The sequence below is a fragment of the Syngnathus leptorhynchus genome, chromosome 11 (genome assembly GCF_054491065.1).
Source record: "Syngnathus leptorhynchus isolate UIUO chromosome 11, UIUO_Slep, whole genome shotgun sequence".
NCBI lineage: Eukaryota > Metazoa > Chordata > Actinopteri > Syngnathiformes > Syngnathidae > Syngnathus > Syngnathus leptorhynchus.
The window spans coordinates 10,964,976-10,988,791 of NC_141205.1; the positions used below are offsets into that span (position 1 = coordinate 10,964,976).

At 40.5% G+C, this 23,816-nt stretch overlaps 1 protein-coding gene across 1 annotated transcript in view; it reads left to right on the forward strand.

Moving 5' to 3' along the window:
* The first annotated feature begins 10,508 nt into the window (after window positions 1–10,508).
* Window positions 10,509–23,816, forward strand: part of LOC147049516 (contactin-4-like) — a 46,715-nt gene continuing 33,407 nt past the window's right edge. The window contains exons 1-4 of the mRNA XM_085923580.1: window positions 10,509–10,595; window positions 16,060–16,192; window positions 16,869–17,044; window positions 20,223–20,318. Coding sequence (XP_085779706.1) covers window positions 10,541–10,595; window positions 16,060–16,192; window positions 16,869–17,044; window positions 20,223–20,318 — 460 coding nt within the window. The 5' untranslated portion in view covers window positions 10,509–10,540. The remainder of the gene's footprint in view (window positions 10,596–16,059; window positions 16,193–16,868; window positions 17,045–20,222; window positions 20,319–23,816) is intronic.

Below are 23,816 nucleotides of genomic sequence, written 5' to 3' on the forward strand. Positions count from 1 at the left end.
CAATCGCAGGTCACACAGAGATGAATAACCATCTACACTCGCATTCACACCTAGGGGCAATTTGGAGTGCTCAATCGGCCCACCAAGCATGTTTTTTAGGGATGTGGGAGGAAACCGGAGTGCCCGGAGAAAACCCATGCGGACATGGGGAGAACATGCAAACTCCACACAAGGAGGGCCGGAGGTGGAATCAAACCCGCACCCTCCTAACTGTGAGGCGGACGTGCTATTCAGTGTCCCCCCGAGCCGCCCTGATATGATTATTTTAAATTATTTTTACTGTTTGCTTTAAATTGTTGTCCAGTGCGCCACCAAGCCGCCCTGATATGATTATTTTAAATTATTTTTACTGTTTGCTTTAAATTGTTGGCTGGTGCTTTAAAAGCACATTGTCAGAGGAATAACAAAAGTAAAAGTAAAACAGCGACCAAGAGTGTCGGGTGAAAACGGCACTCAGCCTGCAAAGTTAGTGCTGTGTATAATAGCGAGCTCCTTGCCAATGCCATTTGTCAATGTCATTTATGGTCTTTGCCTGGCTTTAAATTTATATTTTCGTGGATGAAAAGAGGGAAAGCACGTAGGAGAGTACAAGGGCCAAACTGGTCACTCATAAGACGTCTGTTTATTGACGTGCATCACAAATATACATGCAGCGGCCCTCATTATGGAACTGAGAAAAGAAAAACAGTCTGACTACTTCTTTAGGGTCCTGAAGCGTGGTTTCTTTTTTTTTTTTGCGTCATCAGTCATGGAATTATCACTTTGGATTTTGCCTATAACAGCCTGCTCTAATACAACTGGCCATCACGCCCTTACACTGCAAAAGGTGCAAACAGTGTGGAAAAGAAGCAGGGGGTCCTTTTTGGAATGTGGCTCTCAAAAAATGTACTCGTCGAAAGTCTTGAATGCACTTCAACACCTCTAAAATTCCCGTACCTTGAAATTGCCAAGGCATGTTCTTCTCCGCACAGCGATTACATTGCAACGAGCCCTTCTTGGTCTTTGGTGCTGAGGTTGCCATGTGGGTTGTGTTTGCATCTCTCAAGGAAATACTTGAGCGCTATACAGAGGCTTGCTGTAGTTAGTGCCTGTCTGGATGAAAGAAGAGGCCAGTGAGGTTCATAAATAAAATTGACAGCGGGCACCTTACTCCATGGAAGGCATTTCTGATGAGTGGCAGACGTAGTCCGAGCATCTTGGTAAAACAGAATGTTTAAAACATTTTCTATCGTGCTTGTCTTCATGACTTCATGTTCATATATATATATATATATATATATATATATATATATATATATATATATATATATATATATATATTTATTTATTTATTTATTTATTTTTATATAGAGATATATTATATTATATATATATATATATATATATGAATATATTTTTTTTTTTGATATATATATATATATATATATATATATATATATATATATATAGAGAGAGAGAGAGATTTTTTTTTTTTTTTATTGTTTACCCACTATTAGGGAACGTGAGCTGGGATTAGACCGTCATGACCCCTGTGGGGACAGAAAACGGCATAGATACGCCGCACCGGACTATAAGCCGCAGATTTCAAAGCTTGTGCAAAAAGTAGCGACTTTTAGTCCGGAACTACAGTACATTTATACATAAAGCACTTATACTTTTGCGATGCACACATTCACATTAATGTGTATCAATGAAAAAAAAAATACATTGTAAGTTAAGCAGATTTTTACCATGCAAACTGAGGTTTAACATTCTGTTGAGATATTAACATTAAAGTGCAGCCTGGGGGATGAAAGCTTTGCCCATTTCCCATCTGCGATAACCGACAGTAGTATAATTCATAAAAAGAGCGACATCCTTCCTCCTCCCGAAGGACACCAGAGGTTAAAGTAGTCCCGCCCTTCAAAAGTTTTCCTTATTGCCTTTGTTCCTATTGAATGATTTATACATGAAGTGCCAGCTCTCTCGTTACAGTCCTAGTTAGGCAGATATGCTGCTAATACCGTGAAAAGGAGGGTAGCATCATTGTATATGCTTAAGGGAGCTATTTGGAAATTATTGACACGCTATTTAAAAAATATATGTCAAAGAAAAATATCAAGGTAATTTTCAAGACAACATTTTTCCCCTCAGTAGACAAGGCATATTCATATTAATCAGGCCCAGTTATTGTATGTCTCTTTGGGTCAGAAGAATCCCAAGATCTATTACTGCCAAGTACATTTGTCATCATCAGTTTTATCCAATTGCCCGAGCACATCCCCCCCTTGGGGTCATCGGCCACAGACCACACTCTTATCCACTCTGCTAAGGTTGCTCAGGACTAAGCAGTTTCTGGGCTTCCATCTCTCTCTTTTCGTTATCTTACTTTTGTGACTCTTGAGTGAACTGGCAAAGGCTCCCATACAGTCAGGCAATCTATTGTTTAAGACATCATGATGGATCCCCTTTGCAGTCCTGACAAGCCATCTATTATTAGCCTTCAGTCCTTTGCTCCTGAGAAGAATTCAGACTGTGTGAAGTGACAACTTAATAGCTTAAACTTTTGTTTGTCTTTCTCAAGACACAACACATTTATTTCAATGCTTGTTGATTATTCAGTCAGGAACTATACGTACTTTCATACCAAGCCGGGTTTTAGAAATATATTGAAGACAAAAGTGAGGAATGTGTGACATGGCTGAAGCTCTATGTGCTTAAGGTAATTGGATCTTTTTGCAAATAGAAGAAGAAACGTGTAACCCAAAAAGCACATTTTTCAACCTTGGTGGCAGGACCACATGATGAATAGATTCTCTGTCTAAAAGGAAAGTATACTTGACCATCCATGTATACAGTAGAGTATAGAAAGTGTTTTACTTGCTGCGATTGCCTTCGTGAGATGACATGAACAACGTAATAAGAAGCCATCTTCACCTGTTGACGCGTTGGCTAACAATGCAGTTCAATGTCTTTGCCAGCAGTCCGTCTTACAAATAAGATCTAATTAGATGTCACAGTCTGCCGCAACAGCCATAGCCAATCAGTCTGGCAGTCACACTCCGCTAACCCCCCTGCCCAATTTAAGACTCTGTTGATGACGTAATGTTGGTCAGAGTGATGGTGATCTGTGTAAGATGCCACAACGCTACCCAGTGATGTCTCTTCCCGCCCTCGAGCAGGACGTCTGCCCTGTCAACTTTGTCTGTTCCTGTGACTGAGCCTTCTGCTCGCATTCTCAAGTTCTGCAGTAGCATGTTTGTTCCCCGATACCCGTGGCCATTGGTGATTCTGCGACAAGATCTTGAGCTCAAAGAAATGGGAAAAAAATAATAATAATAATAAAATACATTTGAGCACTCTTGACTTGTTATCCGTAACTAACAGCGTTATTTGAATGGCCCAAGACACATGCCCAATCTTTATTATTATTATTATTATTATTTATCAATTTCAAGATGGCCAATGACCCCTGCTTTGGATAATCTCTCATCCTTCAAACGGGTCAAAATTATCAGGTATTTAAGTAAGAGTTTACACAATTTGTTTCTAATTAAATGACCTGAGAAGGAAATCAATGCAATATTTCTCATAATAATAATAATAATAATTGGGTCATATGCATTTGTATATCCATCCACTTGAAAGTATTCAATCCAGTGTTATAAAGCACAGCAATCGATACACTTTTAAGAGTGGTTGAAGGGCCTTTATTGTTTGTGGTGGCTGATTTGTTTGTGTAAATTATTAATCAGCAGAAAGTTATGGCCTTTGCTGAGGAGCTCTTAGGAAAGGAGTTGCTTTCGCTTATCATGTTTAATCTTGCTGCAGTAATGCAATTGCTAACATTTTCCTTTTAATGGGCTGCCCATTAGGTAACGTTACATAAGACCATTAGATCTGTTTTGGACTGAAAATCTAGAGGGCCTTTTGCCTCTTATATCTGCCACTGGGCGCTTCAGAAAGGCACAGGAGGTGTGAGAAGATGCTTAAGTTTAGAGTCAAGTTAGCAAAACAAATGGAGTTGGGTCCTCGTCACAATTTGTGACAATTGCCTTCGTCCATTCACTGCACGGCAACCATTGAATTCACATGCCGTTCAAAGATTAAAAAGCAGCAGGAGTTTTTTAAAAGAATAACTTTTTATGAATTCCATCTACAATTCAGGAGGGAACAGAGAAGGTTAAAGTGAAACCTGAAAGTCAGATCCACTCATGGCGTGCCCACAGCCACACCAAACTTGATCCTGAAGTTTAACCGGCCTCATACAAAGCGTGTTGCAACACGTCCCAAACGCGGGAACTACTCCGTGTATCCTTGTTAACACGTCCTCTAGCACACGCAAGAGAGCTCTTCAAATGCTGCACCTGCCAAGGCGCGATAAGATGAGAGGTGTCGCATCTGTGAATTGAAGATCAGTACATCACAAGTGAGTAGATGGGCTGGCACAACTAAAAACACCCCCCACTCCCGCTTACCTGATTCTTCCTTTAATTACAGCGGAACCCTCAAGAGCATAATGCCTTGGAGTTTTTGAAATTTGAACTTCAAGCTAAATGTCCCTGAAATACAATATGCCTCAAGTCAGTGGCTCAAGTCAGGTCACTGAAGTAACAGCCAATTAGCAGGCAAATAGAGGACGACCTGCTTGTATTTATATGCACACAAACAGCAATTTAACGCATCGGATTATTTAATGCATTTGTGATGTCAGTCGCTACAAAAACAGCAAAGCGTTTACGGCAATTACTTACTCCGTTCTGTTACCTAATTAATTTAGTGTACACTGTTGTCTGTAAATATTTTCCACCCCACAGCTTTTGTCTTTTAAGTGTTGGCCAAGAGGCAAAGGCAAGAACGTGGTGGTGGTCGCAAGAGGCTATGTCACCTTATAAAACAAGTAAGTTGCTAATGACTTTTTCAGGAACTAATTTTCTGCTTTGTGGCACATGCCATAAAACAGGGTTCTTGTGCCGCAACAGGGGATGGATAGAGATTTAACTGTCCTTTCTGTTTATAGTCTCACAGTGGCTTTTGCATATGTTAGCGAATAAACGTCTCTTTGTTGAACTCATCACCTCTATATGTTTTCTTCCCTTCCGCCAGGATTACTTTGCTGATGAATTGCCTACGTGTATCAATCTCAAATATTGAATGCCCTTGAGGTTAAACACGAATGCTTATTCTAATTCAACAAAGCGCTTCACCTCCCCGCTCTCTGCATGTTGCGTGTTGCCGTCTTGTTATTTTGCCCAAACTCAGCACAGCAGCAGTGTACATAAAAGTGACAGTAATGCTGAAATGAGCTTTAAAATGCTGAAGCATGGTTCTTCCACTTGCTTGCACTCCCATAATTTTGATCCAAACCCCAGGAGTTGGCAACATGATGACAGGTGCACTAGATGATTTTCAATCGTGTGAGGTTGAGGGGTATGTTAAACGAAGGTGCATGGATGTACACAAGATTATGAGACAGACTAATTGTAAAATAACATGGACTTGGCTATATGAAGCCTTTCTTTCAAACTACCCCGACTGATGAATGGCTGCAGAAGCATGACTTAATTATGACTGCACAGGAAATACAGTCCATCCCTTGTAATGATCCACACAGCCATCGATAAAAAGGCTTGATAAACGCAGACTTCCTGAGCCGGGATGGATAAATACAGCCTGAGTAATGAGACACGGCTTGGCTGAGATGATGCGTCTGCTCTATATCATATGCGACCCTGTGGTTGTGGGGTTGGGCTGGATGGAGCGGGTGACGGACAGACTTTAAATCCCTGAAATGTGCCATTGCGTTTGCAGCTGTTTTTTGGTTGAAATACAAAACAGAAAATGAATTGAGGTACAACTCCTGTGCTCTCAATATGTGAAAAGCCAATTGCATTAAGCATGCTATTTAATTGGATGCCATTCGTGTTGTTCTGAAGCATAAATCTAATCATGCAATTTATCTTTTCAATTTGAATTAATCCTCAGTCATCTTTTTGAAGCCCATTCTCATAGAATCTTACAGGCTGAAGGAAATCTGACATTAATAGCCAAGATCTGAACAAACACTCACCTCAGTCTGTCACACAATAGGCAGGCTTGACCCCTCCCTTTTTCTCCAGAAAGACGTCCATGTAATGACTCATGTGTCCCATGAGATGATGTAAGAGGATGATAGAGAGCAAAGGTCCAGAATCATATTTAAAACGTGTAATACGATGAATACGATGATTAGTTAGTTTTCCCCGTTATTTGTTGAAATACAAGCACTATTTGGGGCTCTAGCTTTTAGTTTTCTTTCTTTTTATTTCTGCATAAAAGTGAATGGAAGCGTGACATCCAAGTGGCATTGACGTATACGTCTCGTCTCCCTCACAAAGACACGCACACACACACACAACATTATAGATAGTATTCACCATGTGATGGGCACATATTAATCCATTTATCAAGAAACATGAAATGGTTTCTTTTATTTCAATAGTGTGAGAGTAACTGAATTATGTCAGACTTCAGTTTGGAAGAAAAAAAAAAACACCTAAAGTGTGTACATTTGCATTTAGTACAGTACCACACCGAAAGTACACTTGGACTATTTGGACAATAGTTTTTGAGAAACCAACAAACATGAATCAGTGTGTGAACCCCGTTCTAAAACATTGCGCAGTGAATTTGGTTGACCTGCTACAAGGAACCCAGACAGTGAGAGAGAAAAGTGCGTGTAGCGGTTCCCTAAATGGTGTGCGCCTCGCCTTTTTCCCTCCACATTAACGGCACCCACAAGGCAGCCCGAAAGTGGTCCATGACCAACTCGCGCTGCATCCCAGCATCAACAGGGGGAGGAGGGGGGGGGGGGGGGGGAGTAGAGGGAGGCGTGTGAGAAGGAGGGGAGGGAGTCTGTTCCGCTTGGATGGCCGGCACATTGAGAGGCTGGTCCGGGGAGACTCCAAAGGCAGGGCTCTCTCTTTTTCTCTGAGCCCACCGGCCGCCATCGCGCGCCCCGCTCCTGCGCGACAGCACGGAGGTCGCCCCCTCGGCGCATTGAGCAGTAAGGACGAACGAGACTTCACTTTTCCAGGCTGCAAGAACACTCGGAGATGCTGACGCAGAGGGATGGAGACGCGCGGTAGTGCTGTCACTCAGAGCCGTGCAGCCCGTCAAATGTAGTGCACACGGAGAAGAAAGAGGATCTGCGCACAAGTCACCGATCATTGTGGCACTCGGCAGCGATGCCCGAGGCACCAAATACGGATTAAGTAAAGGCTGGGCGAAATTAGCACAAAACAGGTTGGTCACACATTTTCTTTTCTTATTATAAATCATCCTATCATGTGTTGTCATATTCATTCAGATATGGTGTAGTGAGGTAAACATGTTGAATAAGAACTCTTAAAGGAGTCTGCAGACACGATTTGCTGTGTCTGGATTCCACTTGCTGCTGATCTGATATATGCCCATCCACTTTATTCAGAAACTGTCATGTTGGAAGTTAAAGAGAGAGAAAAAAGTAATCTGCGTCCAGTGCAGATGTTTACTAATCCCTGACAGTGGACCCTCCCAATTATAATCCCTGCAGATTTTCAGATTGTATTCCTGCCGCTGTTGCCCGCCTACTGCAAGTGGTCTAGTCCAGGATACAGTGGGATTACACAGGAATGAATTTGAGCCCCTGATATCAATCCTGTGTGGCGGGCATGAGGTCAGATGCCATTCATCCCTGAAAAGTGAAGGGTGAGCCCACCATCACCCAGTTTATACTGACCGGATTAAAACACAGTTTTGGGGGGGCTGTGCAGTGTTTTCAAAATACTGATTTTGGAATTTTACAATCCTTACAAGTTGTCAAAACAGTAGCTGTTTAGCGAACGGTGCTTTTAATGAGCCAGCACAGTCCAAGAAAATGTGTATGAGGCACGAACCCTGTCAGAGCATGTGGCACACACCAGCATGGCGATAATGAGCCGACATTGTTCATTCAAGTCTTCGGGAGTCATGGCTGACAGAGAAACGGCAGTAACGGTGCAATCTGTTGCGTCAACTCACTGACTCGGATCAGAAACAAAGAATACTGTCTTTGAGATTTACAATAAGGGTGATTTGTGATTTATGTCACACAATAAAATGGATGTTGTTGCTGATGTTTTCAAAGTTAGACACTTTATTGCGGCTACAAACATTTGACTGAATATTCTTCCATATAAATTGATTGTAATGTGAGCGTGACTACTCCTTTTTTAAATATGTGCTCTGCGAATGACAAGCCACTAGGCTGCACCACGCCTTTAACCCATTGTCAGCTTTACCTCTACTACAATCCTAACAGGGAAAAAGAAATTGGATGGGTGAATGGATTTATTGTTGATTTCTAGGATTTTTTGTGGGATTCATAAGTTTGAACTCTTTTTTTTGTTTTGTTTTGTTTTTTGTCCAATGGGAACACTGTATTAAATTTTCCGTAGAAGCCAGCAAATCTTCGCTGAAATACTGTATCTACCCATCAATGTATTTTTGTTTGCATTCTGTCATGGCTTTAATTGGTCCTTAAGAATAACACAGCAACCAGCTCCAGCTCGACTTTTATAAGGTCTGCAAAAATGATTCAAACACATGCTTCATGATTGCTCCTGATGATGTGCTTTGTCTACTGTTGATTTTGGGTTCAGGGATGCACAGAATGTATTGTGAACGTTTGACTCGTAGAAGATAACACAGGGTGGGGGTCTGTTTACTACCTTTGCCTTAATCAAGGGTCAAAGATAAATGACGCCAAAGAAGAGAATAAATTATCATGCTTGTTTGAAAACAACAAAGCTGTAAACCCGTTTGACCACATAAAAACCTTTTCACTCTACAAAGGCATCAGTTAAGATCTTTTAGTTATCGAGTGTTGAGGGCGATGAAACGTGCAGACACTCTTCAAAATGTAAACCAGTATATGTGTTTTGGAGAAACACACGTCATATATGTGATTAATATGTAGCTATGACTGTGGCAGGGTCGGGAGTATATTGATGCACCACTGCAGTCAATTTGAGACTGAGAATACGTTCGGCTGCGTACGAGGAGTAAGTACATAATAAGACTTGGATTGATGAAGCCTTGCCTCTGAAGATATGTAGAACTGCAGCTCTGACTCTGGGGACTGGAACACAGAAACATGAAGCGGAAATAGTACATGGGCTCACCTTCAGCTATGGAGAACTGGTTGATTCCCCCAGAATATGGAAATAACTGACCTAAATGTCGTAGGGTTGAGGGTTTATTGTTTCTCCCTGTAGGATACATCCAATGGATCTCGAGCTTACACCCTTGAGATTCGTCGTAGGCCTCCCCACATCGCCATAAAGGATTTTATAGGGTCAAGGTGGTAGAAAGAATTCAAATGTGTGTTGGCAACAGTGTTTGATTTCTTAACCTGGGCCAAAAAGCCATCTAGCTCTAAAATTCTGGTGAAATCCTGACATATTTTTATATTTCCCTCTGATTTGATGTCAATCAAATGACAGTTTAGTGTTAGCAGGGTGCAATCATCATGCATTTATTCAGCAGTCACAGAAACTGACTCTTCTCAACCAGCTCTGAAGGTTTTGGCCTAGTTTTAAGGCTGAGTTTAGGTTAGGCTTGATGACAAAAATGGCAATCATTTTATGTAACTCATCCAACATTACATTACCAATTAAATTTTTCTCGGAGATTGCATTGTCATAGATTTCATTTGTTCTTCCCATATCATCATGAATAAATGTTTTGAACTTAGCACAAATATGTTAAACTAAGGTCAATTCAGAATGTTAAAGGGTTTTGTTCCCTTACCAATGAGTCATTATTGTGCTTGGCCAAGACCTCTGTGCTTTTATCAGACATGCTCTAATACGCATAAAAATACTCTCGAGGAGTTGGTCGCAGGCCTGCGCCGTTGATGTACCAAAGACGGACTCTGACAAGGCTCTTAATGATGTATGAAGATAAGAGGCATCTTTTCCAGAGGTGGATGGAAGTCTGGGTTGGAAGGTGCAGAGTACATCGTTAATGATTAATGAGACGTTTCAATAAATTCTGCTACGTTTCGTATATGCTTCACATCGGTTAGTTTGTCATTATCAGATTGAGTGCAATTAGCCACTACGCCAAGCGACTCAAAACAAGTGTGGATAGAAACAGGAAAGGATTTTGGAACATCCTTTTTGTTTTCATGTTGCCGAGACGGTTAATTGTGTATACGTATGTCCAACTTTTGAGATATTGAGAAGGGCATGAGGGATTAATGACATTGGTGATAATCAATTAATAATGATCAGAAATGTATCAACTCATAATAGTTCATTATGACTGTTTTACCAGTGACCGTCGTGAGGATAAGTGGTTCAGAAAACAAATGAGTGACAGTTTTCCTTTTTTGCTTTCAATCATTTCTCATTTGAATAGTTTTATAAGTGCAATGTCACCATCTTACTCATAACAGTTGTCTGCTTTTGTTTGTAGATTGATTTTGCAGAAAAGTGTATATTGGATTCCATACGTTTGTGACTGGATGTGAGACTACCTTGACCCTTGAAAATTGAAGATGATGTTACTATGGAAACTCCTGGTGCTGCAGTCACTCATGGGGTGCCTTGCAGGTAAAGTATCTCATTAACAACTTTTGATGCATACCCAAGGTGCTGTTGTGAACTGCAAGTCACATTTTTACAGATGTGAGCCTCCTGAAGGTATTTAGGATATCAACTTAATAATCTAAAAAAAATAAAACATTTCCAGATGTATCCAAAGGAAGCACACACAATTTTGACAATCGACCTGAAGAATATTTGATGGCGGCTAAATTGGAAAAAAATATTCTACCATGACTTTAAGAAAACCAAACTGTCCTGAATTTACAATGTATTATTTGCGAGTTAATAAAAAAAAAATAGCTTTGCTCTCTTTCTGTAGGGTGTGCTGTCCAATCTATTCATTATTTTGTGTTTGATTTTTCTGTTGAACGCCCAAAACGGAATTCTTTAAACTATTTAATTAATGACCATTTGCAAGTGGAAAAACCAATGTGGAGGTATCGAATAGTTAATTAAATTGTTGCAGATGGCTTTATAATGTTAGGATAGCTTTGGTCAGTGATTGTGAAATGGATCCTTGCTGCAAAACCATCCGCCATACATCAGAGTCCTATATAAAGAAAATGAGTACCAACCCAGTGAAGTACTAATGAGACAGAACAGAATTGGCTAGTTTATCATTTTCAAGGAAGCACGTGCGATTTGTGCAGCCTTTCTTTTCATACTTGATATCTTCAATCCATTCATGACATATTTCAGATTCATTCAATCTGTCCAAATATTCAGCGAACTAACAGCATCACCAACGAGACAATTTATTCGATCATTCTGTTATTTTTGCTCAGCCATGAAGTGTGTTTGTGTGTGTGTGTGCGGACGTGTGTGCGTGCGTGTAAAAATGTCACCACTGAAAATGCTAGGTAATGAGGAAATTAATACACCCTGATGTCTTTCAATTGCTTGCCTTGTAGCTATTCCCCCCATTGTACGACTTACAATTTGCAAAACATAAAAATTTTAGGGTGTTTTTGATAAGATCTAGTAAAAAGTAATGAGCTAGATTTATTAATGGTTGTTCTACCGTTAATGTTCAATGTTACCAGTGTAGGTTTGCAAAATACATACAAAAGTTCTCTTGCACAACATCATTAAGCAATTGGGCCATTAGGATCTAAATTCAGGGTGGACACCTTTGGGCTTCAAGGCCGTATTTGAATTTTAATACAGAAGTAAGCCTGATAAATAATCTCTAAGTAAAATAACACAGATTCTTATTTTTTATGTAGTTATTTTTTATTAAAGTGAGTATGCCATGGTACATTGATGTTGTGTTCAAAGGATGAGCTTAAACCTTCACGTTGCCTCCAACCTGCCCATTCCTATTACCGGATACAGTGAAATCAATCCAATAGAGAGGGGAAAAAAACAATGCCCAAATGCATCATGCTGGAAAACATCCTGCTTAAGAGCATTGTTCAACAAATCCCCCAACACTTTCTGAGAGGAATCTTGTGAGACCTTCTTACAAAACCAACTTCAACGCAGCCTTCAACGTGCCCAGGAAAGCTTGATACAAAACAAATACAAGAGATGTGACAATATACACAAAATATTTTATACTACTTTATACTAGAATAATCAAGTACCAATGTAAGTTTCGGACTGTATATAATATGCAGCAGAGATCAGAAGAGATGGAGACTTGACTCCTTGACTCAATTTTGGTGTCTTTTCCAAGATTTCATTTGAGCAAGATATCATGGAAATCCTGGAGCTCTGTGAGCAGTGTAGCAAATTTCAACATGGGCTGAGACAGTCCTAATGAGGAGAAAGACGGAGCGAAGAGCTGGGGCAATTGTGCAGCCGTTTAGCCATGTGTCACTCAAACACTGGACACGCAGACTGAGTCACGGCCAGCCCTTAGCGGTGGGCACCACTGCAAGCCGACTGTCATCACAAACAGTAAAAGAGGACAAACTTTGGAGGTCATGACAGACCTTTAATGTAGACACAATAAATAATTTAAAGAAGTACTGCAAATATCTTGATTTTATTTTTAGATCCGTTATTGGACACATTGGTGGAAAAAATTCTCTCTTGGTCTCATTTGAGCAGCAGTCTGTCATCATCGAGAATTAGCATTCGGCATTCCATGAGTCGAAGTAAGGTGAGTCCATGAATAGCACATTAGTAGAATCGACCTCCGTGGTGGAGCATCCGAAACACATCTGTCAGATTTTTCTTCTCTCGATTGTACTAGAAGATTAATCTCGACTTTTGTGGGTATTGAGAAAGATTCTGGATTGTTTTTCTTTTTTTCACAGATTCTAAACATAACAAATTGATGTAAATAATGATTTTCTTGTCCTTGTGGACTTGGGTGTGTAGCCTCTCAAGACAGCAGTGCTGCTGAATTTTGCAAAAAGTGACATCAAACACGATGCGCTCATGATGTGTTTGCATCATCGTGCTCACTGGCCATGAAGGGCATTTCTTGTATGTCAGATGGCCTGATACTATGTCAAGGCCCCCTGATCTCTTCAGGCCATTTCCCAGTGACAGCATGAACATTGACCTCTGTCACTCCACTGGGTGAGCAGCCCGTAGTGAGCCTGCCAGTGTCAGACCACCTGACAGTCTCCTGTCGGGCAGACCCCGTGGCCCCAAGACCTGCGAGGCTTTGGGCGATAACACCGCCAAACTGGCCCATCTGTTCCATTTCAGTACCGAGTGTGAATATGAAATACAGGTGGAGTAATGTAAAAGCAATCCATTTGGCTGCATTTATTGTTTCTTTCACACTCTTCAACATTCAAGTAATCTTCCTAGTCTTATTAATACTTTCAATTAGGGTTGAAATATGCTTAATGGCAGCATTAGTAAGAGCTCAAAATTGTTCCTAAAATTGTCTCTAGACATCTTAAGGTGAACTCACCTGTTCTTCCTCAGGAGAAGCAATTATGTCAGGGAGAGCGGGGGTAGGGAACAGGGGGGGAACAATCCCCAGATGGCCTTGTCGCCGAGCCCTGGTTAATTGGCAGTGTTAGTCATGCAGAGGTGGTTCGAGAAAAAGCCTCACCTTTTGCTTTTCCACCGGCCCAACGTCTTTGTTTGTCTTTGTTTTGCTTTGTCAACACTTCCCTTTCATCTGCATCTCTATACATGATTTATTCATGTCTGCTTAGAATAAAATCAGTCGAGACTACCTTGTTGCTGTGCGTGTGTGCAACCAGCACATGGAGGAGTGTTCGGCGTTGGAAATTTCAAGCGCGTTTTGTGCCACAGCCCCTCGCACTCCCACTCGCCCTCTCTGTGCCATGTCAAAGAAATCAATGATTAATGTGAATAACATGCTGTGTGCACACAGCCACCAGGATTGAACAGCCTTGTCTATTCTTCCACCTCGCAGGGAGGTTAATGATAGGAGGATGCTAATTGAGAAAAATTAAAAACATTTTTCTGAGTGTTTGAAAAAAGATTCAGAAGATAGGTGGCATCTTAAAAAATTGACATTTGAGTAAAGGGGTGATAAATATTTCTACAAATTGATCATGTCAAATGTTTGTTTCCTTGATGAATCAAAAATTATTACATTTATTGATTTAGTGAGCATTAATTAATTTTGCTTGTCGTCAATAAAGGGGACTTCTCATCTGTACTTCCTACTTTGTTTCTCAGCGTGACTGAATTCAGGTCGTGACATACAAAATCCATAAATGCTATAAATCTTTAACTCCGATGTGTGAAATATTTTAACTTGTCAACGTTTCTTACGCCTTTAAAATTTCAAATAATGTTTCATGCATCAGAAGCACAATGCAGTGTTGCTACTACTTATTTCTAGTCGCGTGTGTCGTTTGCTTGAAAAGAAGAGATATTGTAGCATTTTTTTCTTACTGGCAGCACATCTTCCATCCTGGTTGTTATGTGCCAGGCGTGTTGCATCAGAGGTGTTGCATCATATGGGCTCAGACTAGTATACCTATTTGTCACTTGTCTGGGGAATTTGTGGGTGAGGCAAAAACAACATGGTGATGTTTACAAGAGTTCTAATGACAAGGTGACGAAACAATAACTTGTGGATTATTTGCATTGGGGAAAAAAAAGATTGTGAATGTACTGTTCACTGACAATGGCATTCAAATCTATTGTGATTCTGTTCCTGACGATGTCTTCTTTCCAGATGAGCATCAAATGTTAAATGTAGCACCTGTCAAAGTAAATCTATGCTATAGTGCATCAACATGAATAAACAAGCTGACTGGAATGCATTAAAATGAAATTCAATGCAAGAATATCCTGAAGCTGTTGAATTGAATGATGTATAGCTCAAAGCTTTTTTTTTTTTTTGTTCCCTCGCACAATGTTTGAGAGTAAAAAAACAACAACAAGTCGCAATATATTCCCTCCGGTGTTAACCTGTTGGTTGAGCTGACTTTGTTCCCTCTCAGAGGAATATTCAAATGAGCAATGTTTTTACAGTGAGGGAAAAAAGAATCAGCTTGTCGCAAGTGCACGGTCCACTGGGAAGCCTTGTTGGGGGTACCTGTATGTGTGTGTGTGGGGGGGGGGGGGTACTGTGACCTACTTTCGACTGCAAGAATCAAGCCGGCGAGTGCATACTGAAAGACCCACTTGTGTGATAAGAAGAAAGTTTCCTGAAACATCTGTTCAGGCAACTAGAACAAAGCTTGGGTCGCCTTGAGTGAAACTTGAGATGTTAAACATACGTATGTGATGTTAGACAAATTTAATTGAGTTATACCATTCTGACTCTTGTATTCATATACTAGCAGTTCAGAAACTGGATGGATGGATGGATGGATGGATGGATGGACGGACGGACGGACGGACGGACGGACAGACGGACGGACAGCTGGCTATTAGGGGTGTGACAAAAAAGACTTGACTTGGAAAAAAAAAATACCATTACAATGATGCGAGTACATCGAAGCAATCTAAATCAAATTGTTCCGTTTTAAAATACATTGGTGGAACACCTCGGATTAAAAAAAAAAAAACGTATCCAATTATCATTATACCTTTGAGGAGAGAAGTGTACACCATCCCTGTATTTCAAGAATAAAAAAGAATAACCCAGCCTAGTTTAAAGTTTGCGTTCATTTTTAATGTGGTGATGATGAACTTCACAGTTTATACATTCTACAATATCAAAGCGTGTCAACTCTTGTGACAACAAATCAGACTTCTGAGACATTTCGTCTCATTTGATGTAACACTGACATACTGTAGGTTATACACACCACAACAAACACTATAAAAAATATAAACTCACTTTCCCCGGGGGCAGAGAAATGTAATACACTGTTTGTTTAAGGGATAATAAAAAATAAAAGCTTGGGGTTTGTCAGGTCTCAAATAGCAAGGGGTTGTCTTCTGGCGATTTTACTGACAATAAAGAAACTTGTATGGTTCTGAAAGTAGAAAAGTAGAAAGACAATAAACCTGTTTGTAACCATCATATAAAGCTGTGTTTAGAATGAAAAGTTTGACTTTTGTGTTCGTCCAGTGAGCACCGTCCTGCAGTGTCCGGTCTTCACCAAACAGCCTGGTAGCATCGTGTACCCAGTGGAATCGACGGAGAAGAGCCGAGAGGTGCTGTTCAGCTGTGAAGCTCAGGCAAGCCCACCTCCAGTCTATCGGTGAGTGAAAAAAAAAAAAGTCTCAATGTTTGATCTGTTTTATGAACATCAGATTCTGATGGTGCATTTCAGTTTGCATTTCCAAACAGAACTTCAGAAACAAAAAGTCATGTTTCTTTTTTTTTTTCCATTGATAGGAATTAATGCATCAGGCGAACAGCCCGCCCAACATTTAAAGCCTCATAAGCCAGATGGTGTTGTATTTATGCCACTGTGTACACGCTCTGTTAGATGATTGCATAAAGCGTACCATCAAGTGGAGCCGCTGTTGTTTCCTGCTTGCCTGAATAAAACACTGTAAATACACTTAGAAGATGATTTCATTCAAACTGGTTGACTTTTTCAGAGTATGTTGTGATGGCGTTCCAGGAGCCAAATAAACAATTCCTTGGTTGCTTTCAATTGATCTGGGATCTCATTTAAAAAATAGCATGCAAGATATCAACGCAGAGGATGTTCATGAATAAACTAAATATGCAAACTTTGTACAAACGATGCCTGAAAACAACAAAACAATATTTTCTATTTGTGACATCGAAATGGTTCTAATATTTATTTCACCGGTTCCCAAATTCTCGTTGGTGCCCCTGTGCAAGGACACATTCCTACGAACAAGCAATATTTGCTGCACAATCGTAAAATTAAATGTGATTTTCATTTTATTTTTTGTTTTTAGATGGAAACTTAATGGCACGGACATCCATCCCAAATCTGGATCTCACTACAGCTTATCAGGAGGCAACCTCAGAATTAGTCATCTGAACAAAGACCAGGATGCCGGAACATATCAGTGCCTCGCCTCCAATGCTTTTGGGACCATCGTGAGCCGGGAGGCCAGTCTAACTTTTGCATGTGAGTCTTAATCTCCCATCATGGGTTCTCATTAACATTCAAACAGTTTTAAGAATTGCTCTTTTGTGTTTCCTGGGGTTAGCCCAACAGATCAAAACACATCTGCACTCAAAGAGTTGTTTACGCGCAAAGTGTATTTTCTATTTGCATGAGTTATTAGTGCACCACTTTACATAATCAGCAACTCGGATCAATTGACTAATCAAGGGCAGCGAGTATTGAGTGGGAGCGACCATCACTTATGGTCGCCTCAGGAGGTGGACAGCCACAACCCTTGCGAGTAGCATCATTCATCAAAAGTTTGTGACACAGAGAAGAAGAGGGCAAACCATTTGGAAACGGGCCAATTCCAAAGAATAACCTTGGAGGCATTGTGCCGCATGTAGACAGACGCTGTTGCTGTTGTTTTGCTGAAAAATAAGTTGTGCAAAACAGTGTGCCGGCAAGCAAGAGCAGAGCAATTTCACACATTCTGTCGATGATCATTTTTTTCCCTATGGTGGCTTAAGTTGATTTTAACACTAAGTCGTTATGCACACATCAAAGTATCTGGCTGTTCCCAGAACATACTAGTATAAACGAAACCGTTTACTGTATTGTGCTGTGAAAATACCCCGTGACTTAACACCCTAACATCTTTTAGAGGAATTAGTCATCAACAACAAGATTAAGAGCGCTCTGATATCTAATTAACAGGGATGCCTCACTCCCGGAACAAAATTACTTTTTTAGAAGGCAGAGCATGTGCTTGAAAAAGCATTTTGCTCTCATGAATACATACACAAGTTATGCTCAGAAGAACTCATCAGGATTTTATGATGAATTTCATATTACTGTCCAAAATCACTTCATAAAGAAAAAACACATTATCTTTGGGTTAAAAATATATATATATATAACACTGAGTTAACAGAGAGAGAGAGAGACTTTTAATAAATGTCATTATTTTGGACAGATGTTAAACAGGGCAAGACATCTTGTCAGGTTTCAAATTGAAATCTGTTTTAACTTCATTATATGTCCGCACATCGTATCTAATTAAATTAAGTGAAAAAATATATATAAAGGAAATGCAGCCAACCAATCAGCCAATAATGTGCTCACCTCCCTAAATGGCTGCAAGCGATGAAGCAAATCATCGCTTGTGTATTTATAGCCGGAAATGATTGCCTCCATTTTTTAGCTGTCGGAATTCATGGTTTATTAGAGAAGTAAGTATGTCTTCTGTCAAATCAAAAAGTCAAATTAGAAGGAAAGCTCATTTTTAAGGAAAAGGTCACAACGTCTAATAAAGAAAAATGTGTTCACACCAATTTTTTCCCCCCCTGTGATTAACCGGCAGAGAATTACTCTTCAAAATTAGAAAGTTGCTCCTCGGATTATGTTATTGATTACTAAAACTACTCCTCACAAAAACATTTTGAACTTTGTATCATTTGCATGAAGGAATGCTTTTTTTTTTGTTCTCTATCAAGGATGGCATGACACAGGCGTATAGTCACAGTTGCCCTTTACATTATCGGCTAAAATGTACTCCTTTCCATCATGCAGTGGTGTTAATTAAACCGAAGCAAGAATAAAAAAGAAGACGGATGACACTGGCCCATACATGTACGCCTCTGACTACAGCTCAAGGCTGCTAAGGTCAGAGCAAGACAATTGATGGAACTGTCACGGAAGCCAACCAACACGATCATCTGCATCTGCATTGACTCTTCACCGGGTTCCAAATATGACTGAAGAAATATGAGTGGCCTTGTCAACAAATGACCGAACCTCAGAATCTAATCTGAGCAGACCATCATTCACTTGATGTTAATGTCATCATTTATTCTTGTCTGATAATTGGAAAATACAGTGGAAACTTATTGACTTCTTCTTGCTGGAGGAATATTAAGCAGGCCTGTCATCCTCGTCAATGCTTGTCGTGTAATTTATTATCAGACGTAGACACTTGCCTCAACAGACTAATGCGGATTGATTGGCATATTGCAGCAATAGATGTAGTCTGAGATCTCTCCCTTTACCAATATATAGGTACAGATACACACACACAGACATATCAAATGTATTTTTGGGATTTTTGCTCATTTGTTCAGTTTTGGGGGGGCTGTGGAGAGGCAATTGTTTAAGTGGAAAGGAACGGGGGAGTTGGACTTGTTTACACAACAACAGAAGTGAGACTATGTCTGTCTCAATGAGTCGAGAAAATGGGTTGTTTGTTCCACACACTTCACAAATCACCAAACTTTGATGTAGTCCAAAAACCCTCCAAAATACAATTTTCTGAATAGAAGTCGCTTGTTCATTTCCACTTTGTTTCGGGAGGCTTTTATCTAACCTTCTATCAGGCCTCCAGATGAAAGTAAGTGGTTCGGATCCTCCAAAATTGTCCTGTTGTTTGGTATTGAGCAGATTGTCTCGGTAAGACAAAAAAAAAAAAAGTGCAGCGCTTTGAGCTTTGTTTGATTGAGATTTGGCTTGACTTTTCCTTGCCGGTAAGCACAAACATCTAATGGACTGACTGAAACAGTGAGGTCAAGCTTACATTTGCTGAAAAGATTTTTGTTGATACATGTTTGAAGTTAGCATCTTTGTTTGTCACATTTGGCCAAACCCAATTTTTATTTAAGCTGAACTATTGAAATATGGTCATGCCAGGTGTGTTTTGTTGCCTAGTTGTGTACCATGATGTTGATTGCGTAAACAGTTTCAAATGCGTGTTTTTCCTGCAAAGAATGTGTTTAGACTCTTTAGAGGTTTCACTAACATGAAAGCAAGCACTGTGGCTGAAAAAAGAAGCAAATGGGAAACACCTTCATTATGCAAAAAGATACAGACCCAAAACACAATGCAAAAACAACAAAAGAGTTCATCAGTGACAGGAAGCAAAAGATTAGATTTTTCCTGCTCAAGAGAATAACAATGTGAAAGCCTTTAAAAGCCTCACAAAGTAATACAATAATTTAGAAGATTTGCCGTGGAAGTCATTGCATGGAAAGGATTTGCAAGGAGATAAGAAGACTAATTCGCCATTCTGGTCCAGTCCTAAAAAGAAAAAAAAAAAGTAGCATTACCTTATCAATCTTCAAAGTTGTGTAGCAGATCCAGGCAAGTTTTAATAGTTAATACTTGTGAAGGGTTATGTAATGTTTGATTGTTTTTGTGTCTTTTTCAGACTTAGAAAACTTCAAAACCCACAGGAGAAATCCCGTTTCAGTTCGGGAAGGTCAAGGAGTGGTTCTGCTATGCGGCCCGCCACCACATTCAGGAGGTAACACTTATCTAAACAGCTGTGTTAGCTTTAATCAATGCAACGGCGTATATATATTTTCTCCAATTCTGAGGGCACATTTGAAAATGTTGAAAGTATTCCTAATATTTGAATCCCATTCTGTAAATGAGTTGCACATTGACGCGAAAGCTCTGCACATCCCTATTCAGCGCCATATGTTTGCAGACCTTCCCGTAGTGGCCCAGAGCTCGAGTGGGTTTCCACCTGCCAGAGGGAGGTCTCAGAGGACACATTATGCATGGCAGACAGCTGTCTTGGCCTCTGGATGGAGCATGTGCCCATCCAGGCAGCAAGACGTGTTTGGACAGAACTAAGAGATGGAGAATGACGGGAGGGGATGCTGGGGCCAATTTCAAGGGACTGACAATATTTTCCGTGCTCATTGTTGGGAGTCACATCTGCTTATCGTTGGCTTGTGGCGTCATTTCTACCTGCATGGTTGCTGTGGTATAAATGAAACCAGATAAGATTAATTTGAGGAAATCCCAGATGTCCTTCTTCCTCAGCCACTTCTTCCAGCTCCTATGGGGGATCCCAAGGCTCTCCGACCGAGAGAAATCATCTCCCCTGCATGTCGTGTCATACCCGGTGGAGGGACTTGCCCAGAACATTTCACCAAGGAGGATGCGTCTCAATCTGATGCCCAAGCCGCTTCCTCTGGCTCCTCGTTGCAGAGGAACAGCGGCTTAACTCTGAGCCCATTCCGGTTGACTTTGCCTCTCACCTTATCTCTAAGGGAGAGCCCAGACACCCATGGAGGAAACTCATTGTGGCCACAGCGATCTTGTTCTTTCAGTCATGACCCACAGCTCGTGACCGTAGGTGAGGGTAGGAACGTAGATCGAGCGGCAAATTAAGAGCCGCATCGCTGCAGACGCTGCACTGACACAGCTCCTGCTCTTTCCTCCCCTCACTCATAAACAAGACCCTCAATAGTTGAACTCCTCCGCTCGGACCCGGCGAGGGCACTCCGCCCTTTTCCGGCCGAGGACCACAATCTCATATTTGAGAGTGTTTCCATAACACAAGATTAAAAACATAAAGTACGCAATATGTTCTTAAATGTTACTGTAAGCTACTGTATTTGCATTTGATTTACATTTGTGTCTCTGACTTTTTTTTCTGAGGATTATTAAGTCTGATTATGAAATGACACATTTTTGTAATCTGTCACAATCCCTTTTAGTCGGAGTCCCATGCCTGTCTGAATGTAAAAACATCACATCACTGTCACTCTATCCCCTCCACACTTTTGGCGGCTTTTCTCCCAAGCATGTTCAATTTTGACATCATACAGCACAGGCCATGGTGACAGGCAGCCGGCAACGTGACAGCACCATGAAATGGGATATGCTCAAATTCCAGGGAGTGACACTCTCTTGATTAGAGTTCCTAATCATGTATGAAAAGGTCACAGAAGAGTCTGAGTGGGGCGCGCACACATTTCCCCAAGGAGACGTATGAGTGACAGTCCTCCTAAATCTCCTTTTAAGCCTATTTTGAGTTTACACTGCACATTGGTGCTGTTTTATCACTTGTATTGTCTGCACGTGCGCACGTGTGGGGTGTGACAGGCACAGCGAGTGGGAAAATGTGAAGCGCATTCTCATAGGTTCTCTACTTGTACAAAAAAAAGAAGATGGGGTGGAAATTTCATTTTGGCTATGACACCTGTATCCAACTTGTTGGGCTTCAATTTTGCAAATGCAGTTATATTTCTAAATGCTGGATAAGGATTTGGTTGGGTTCTATTGAACGACTTGGTGTTTGGTTAGTACAGTAGCAGTCTGATTTCCCCTCTGGCTGCCACAGTGGATCAGTGGCAGCAAAGTGAGAGTATGTCTGGCTCCGGCTTTTTTGAGGGCATTAATGGGCTGCAAAATGTGACTTTCCTTTGACTTACATTGAGGACGTTATGCCTCTGACCTCTATTTTAGAATGCTCAGAAACCTTTGAGGAGCACTCAAGACTGAAATCACTTTCCTTTTGTTGTGAATATCTTTGCTGCTACCCGAGGCTTGATTAAAAAAAAAAGGAAAAGAAAAAGAAAAAGAAAAGGAAACAGTGCATCCAGTTTAGCCTTTGAAAAAGAGACACTCGACCGGAGACGTCTAGGAGACCAGAAAAGAGATAACAATTTTGTGTTTGGTTACACAACGAAACTTTTAAGTCCTTCTGCAGATGACATAGGTGGAGCGTATTCTTTTTTCTCAATTAGTTTGAAGTTTCTACTTTTGTTTAAAAATGGTTTAGCTTTTTTTTAATCAATGTTATGTCACTCTAGAAATCCTAAATTCATCATCATTTACATCATATTCAAGCTTTGATTGCTCAAGTAAGGCCATTCAAAGTTGCTGATTATGATATTGAACATGTTTAATTCACAAGGATTTTGTTTTTGACCTTATTTGAGGACATATTGCTTCGGATCTCCATTTTCTAATACCCAGACCTCTGAGGAGCACTCAAGACTGAAATCACTCATTTCGGTGGATGCTTTATGAATATTACCAAGATACTTGGACCTCCCCGAGTCTCTAAAAACAGAAGACATTACATTCCGTCCATTATTTTTTCCAGTCTATGTAGTTTGAAAAATGAGTGGGCGGTACACTGAGCAAGGGGAAGATTGGATTGCCCATCTTGATCATGCTCTGAATATTCAGAAAGGCTTCTCTTTTGAAGTTGTTCCTTGAGACAGGTGCTTTTTTTGATAGGCACTTGTGTAAAGTGTGCTTAGTTTAAGATTGAAGGAGCCATCAAAGCTCTTTGACGACCAGACAGTCATCATTCTGGGAGGCATCAATGTGCTTCAATGACCGTTTTAAATGCATTTGGACATGCAGTGGATATAAAAATGTGTGCGTCAAATGCCAGGTTTGGGATGAGATAATAAAAAAACGAGACAGAGTTAAATAATTTTAAATGGTATTCCAATATGACTTAGAACATGTATATGAACTGTGATTGCAGTTCTGTTTCTCTGTTTGTTTGCTTAAATAAAGAAAAATCCTGTTTACATCTCTAAAATTTGCACTGAACCGAGTTAATGTTTGCGATATCTTTTTTGCGTGGTAGACTGATGCGCATGTTGTGTGCCCTGTAATCATTTGGGAGCAAGAGCAGGTGCCACCGTAGTCTAATACATCCTAATGGACATCTGCTTCATCATCACTCGATGTTCTTCTGCTCATGCATTGCAGTCAAATCATAATCCCAAAGCCCAAATAATGAGGATCGGCCGCTTACATTCCCACCTTTACAATGATTGTATCCCCTTTGCTGCTTGAGGTATTGCTTCATGCTGTGATAAATGGCCAATCATATGGGAGATGACAAAGGAAAAGGGCGCCTATACCTGCCTGCTTGTATAATTGCCATGCCGTTAAAAAGTAGTACGGTGCTATTAAGCTCTGCGGGGTAAATAGGACATCGCTACACAAGCCAAAGAAACAAAGGAGCAGATCGCATATGATT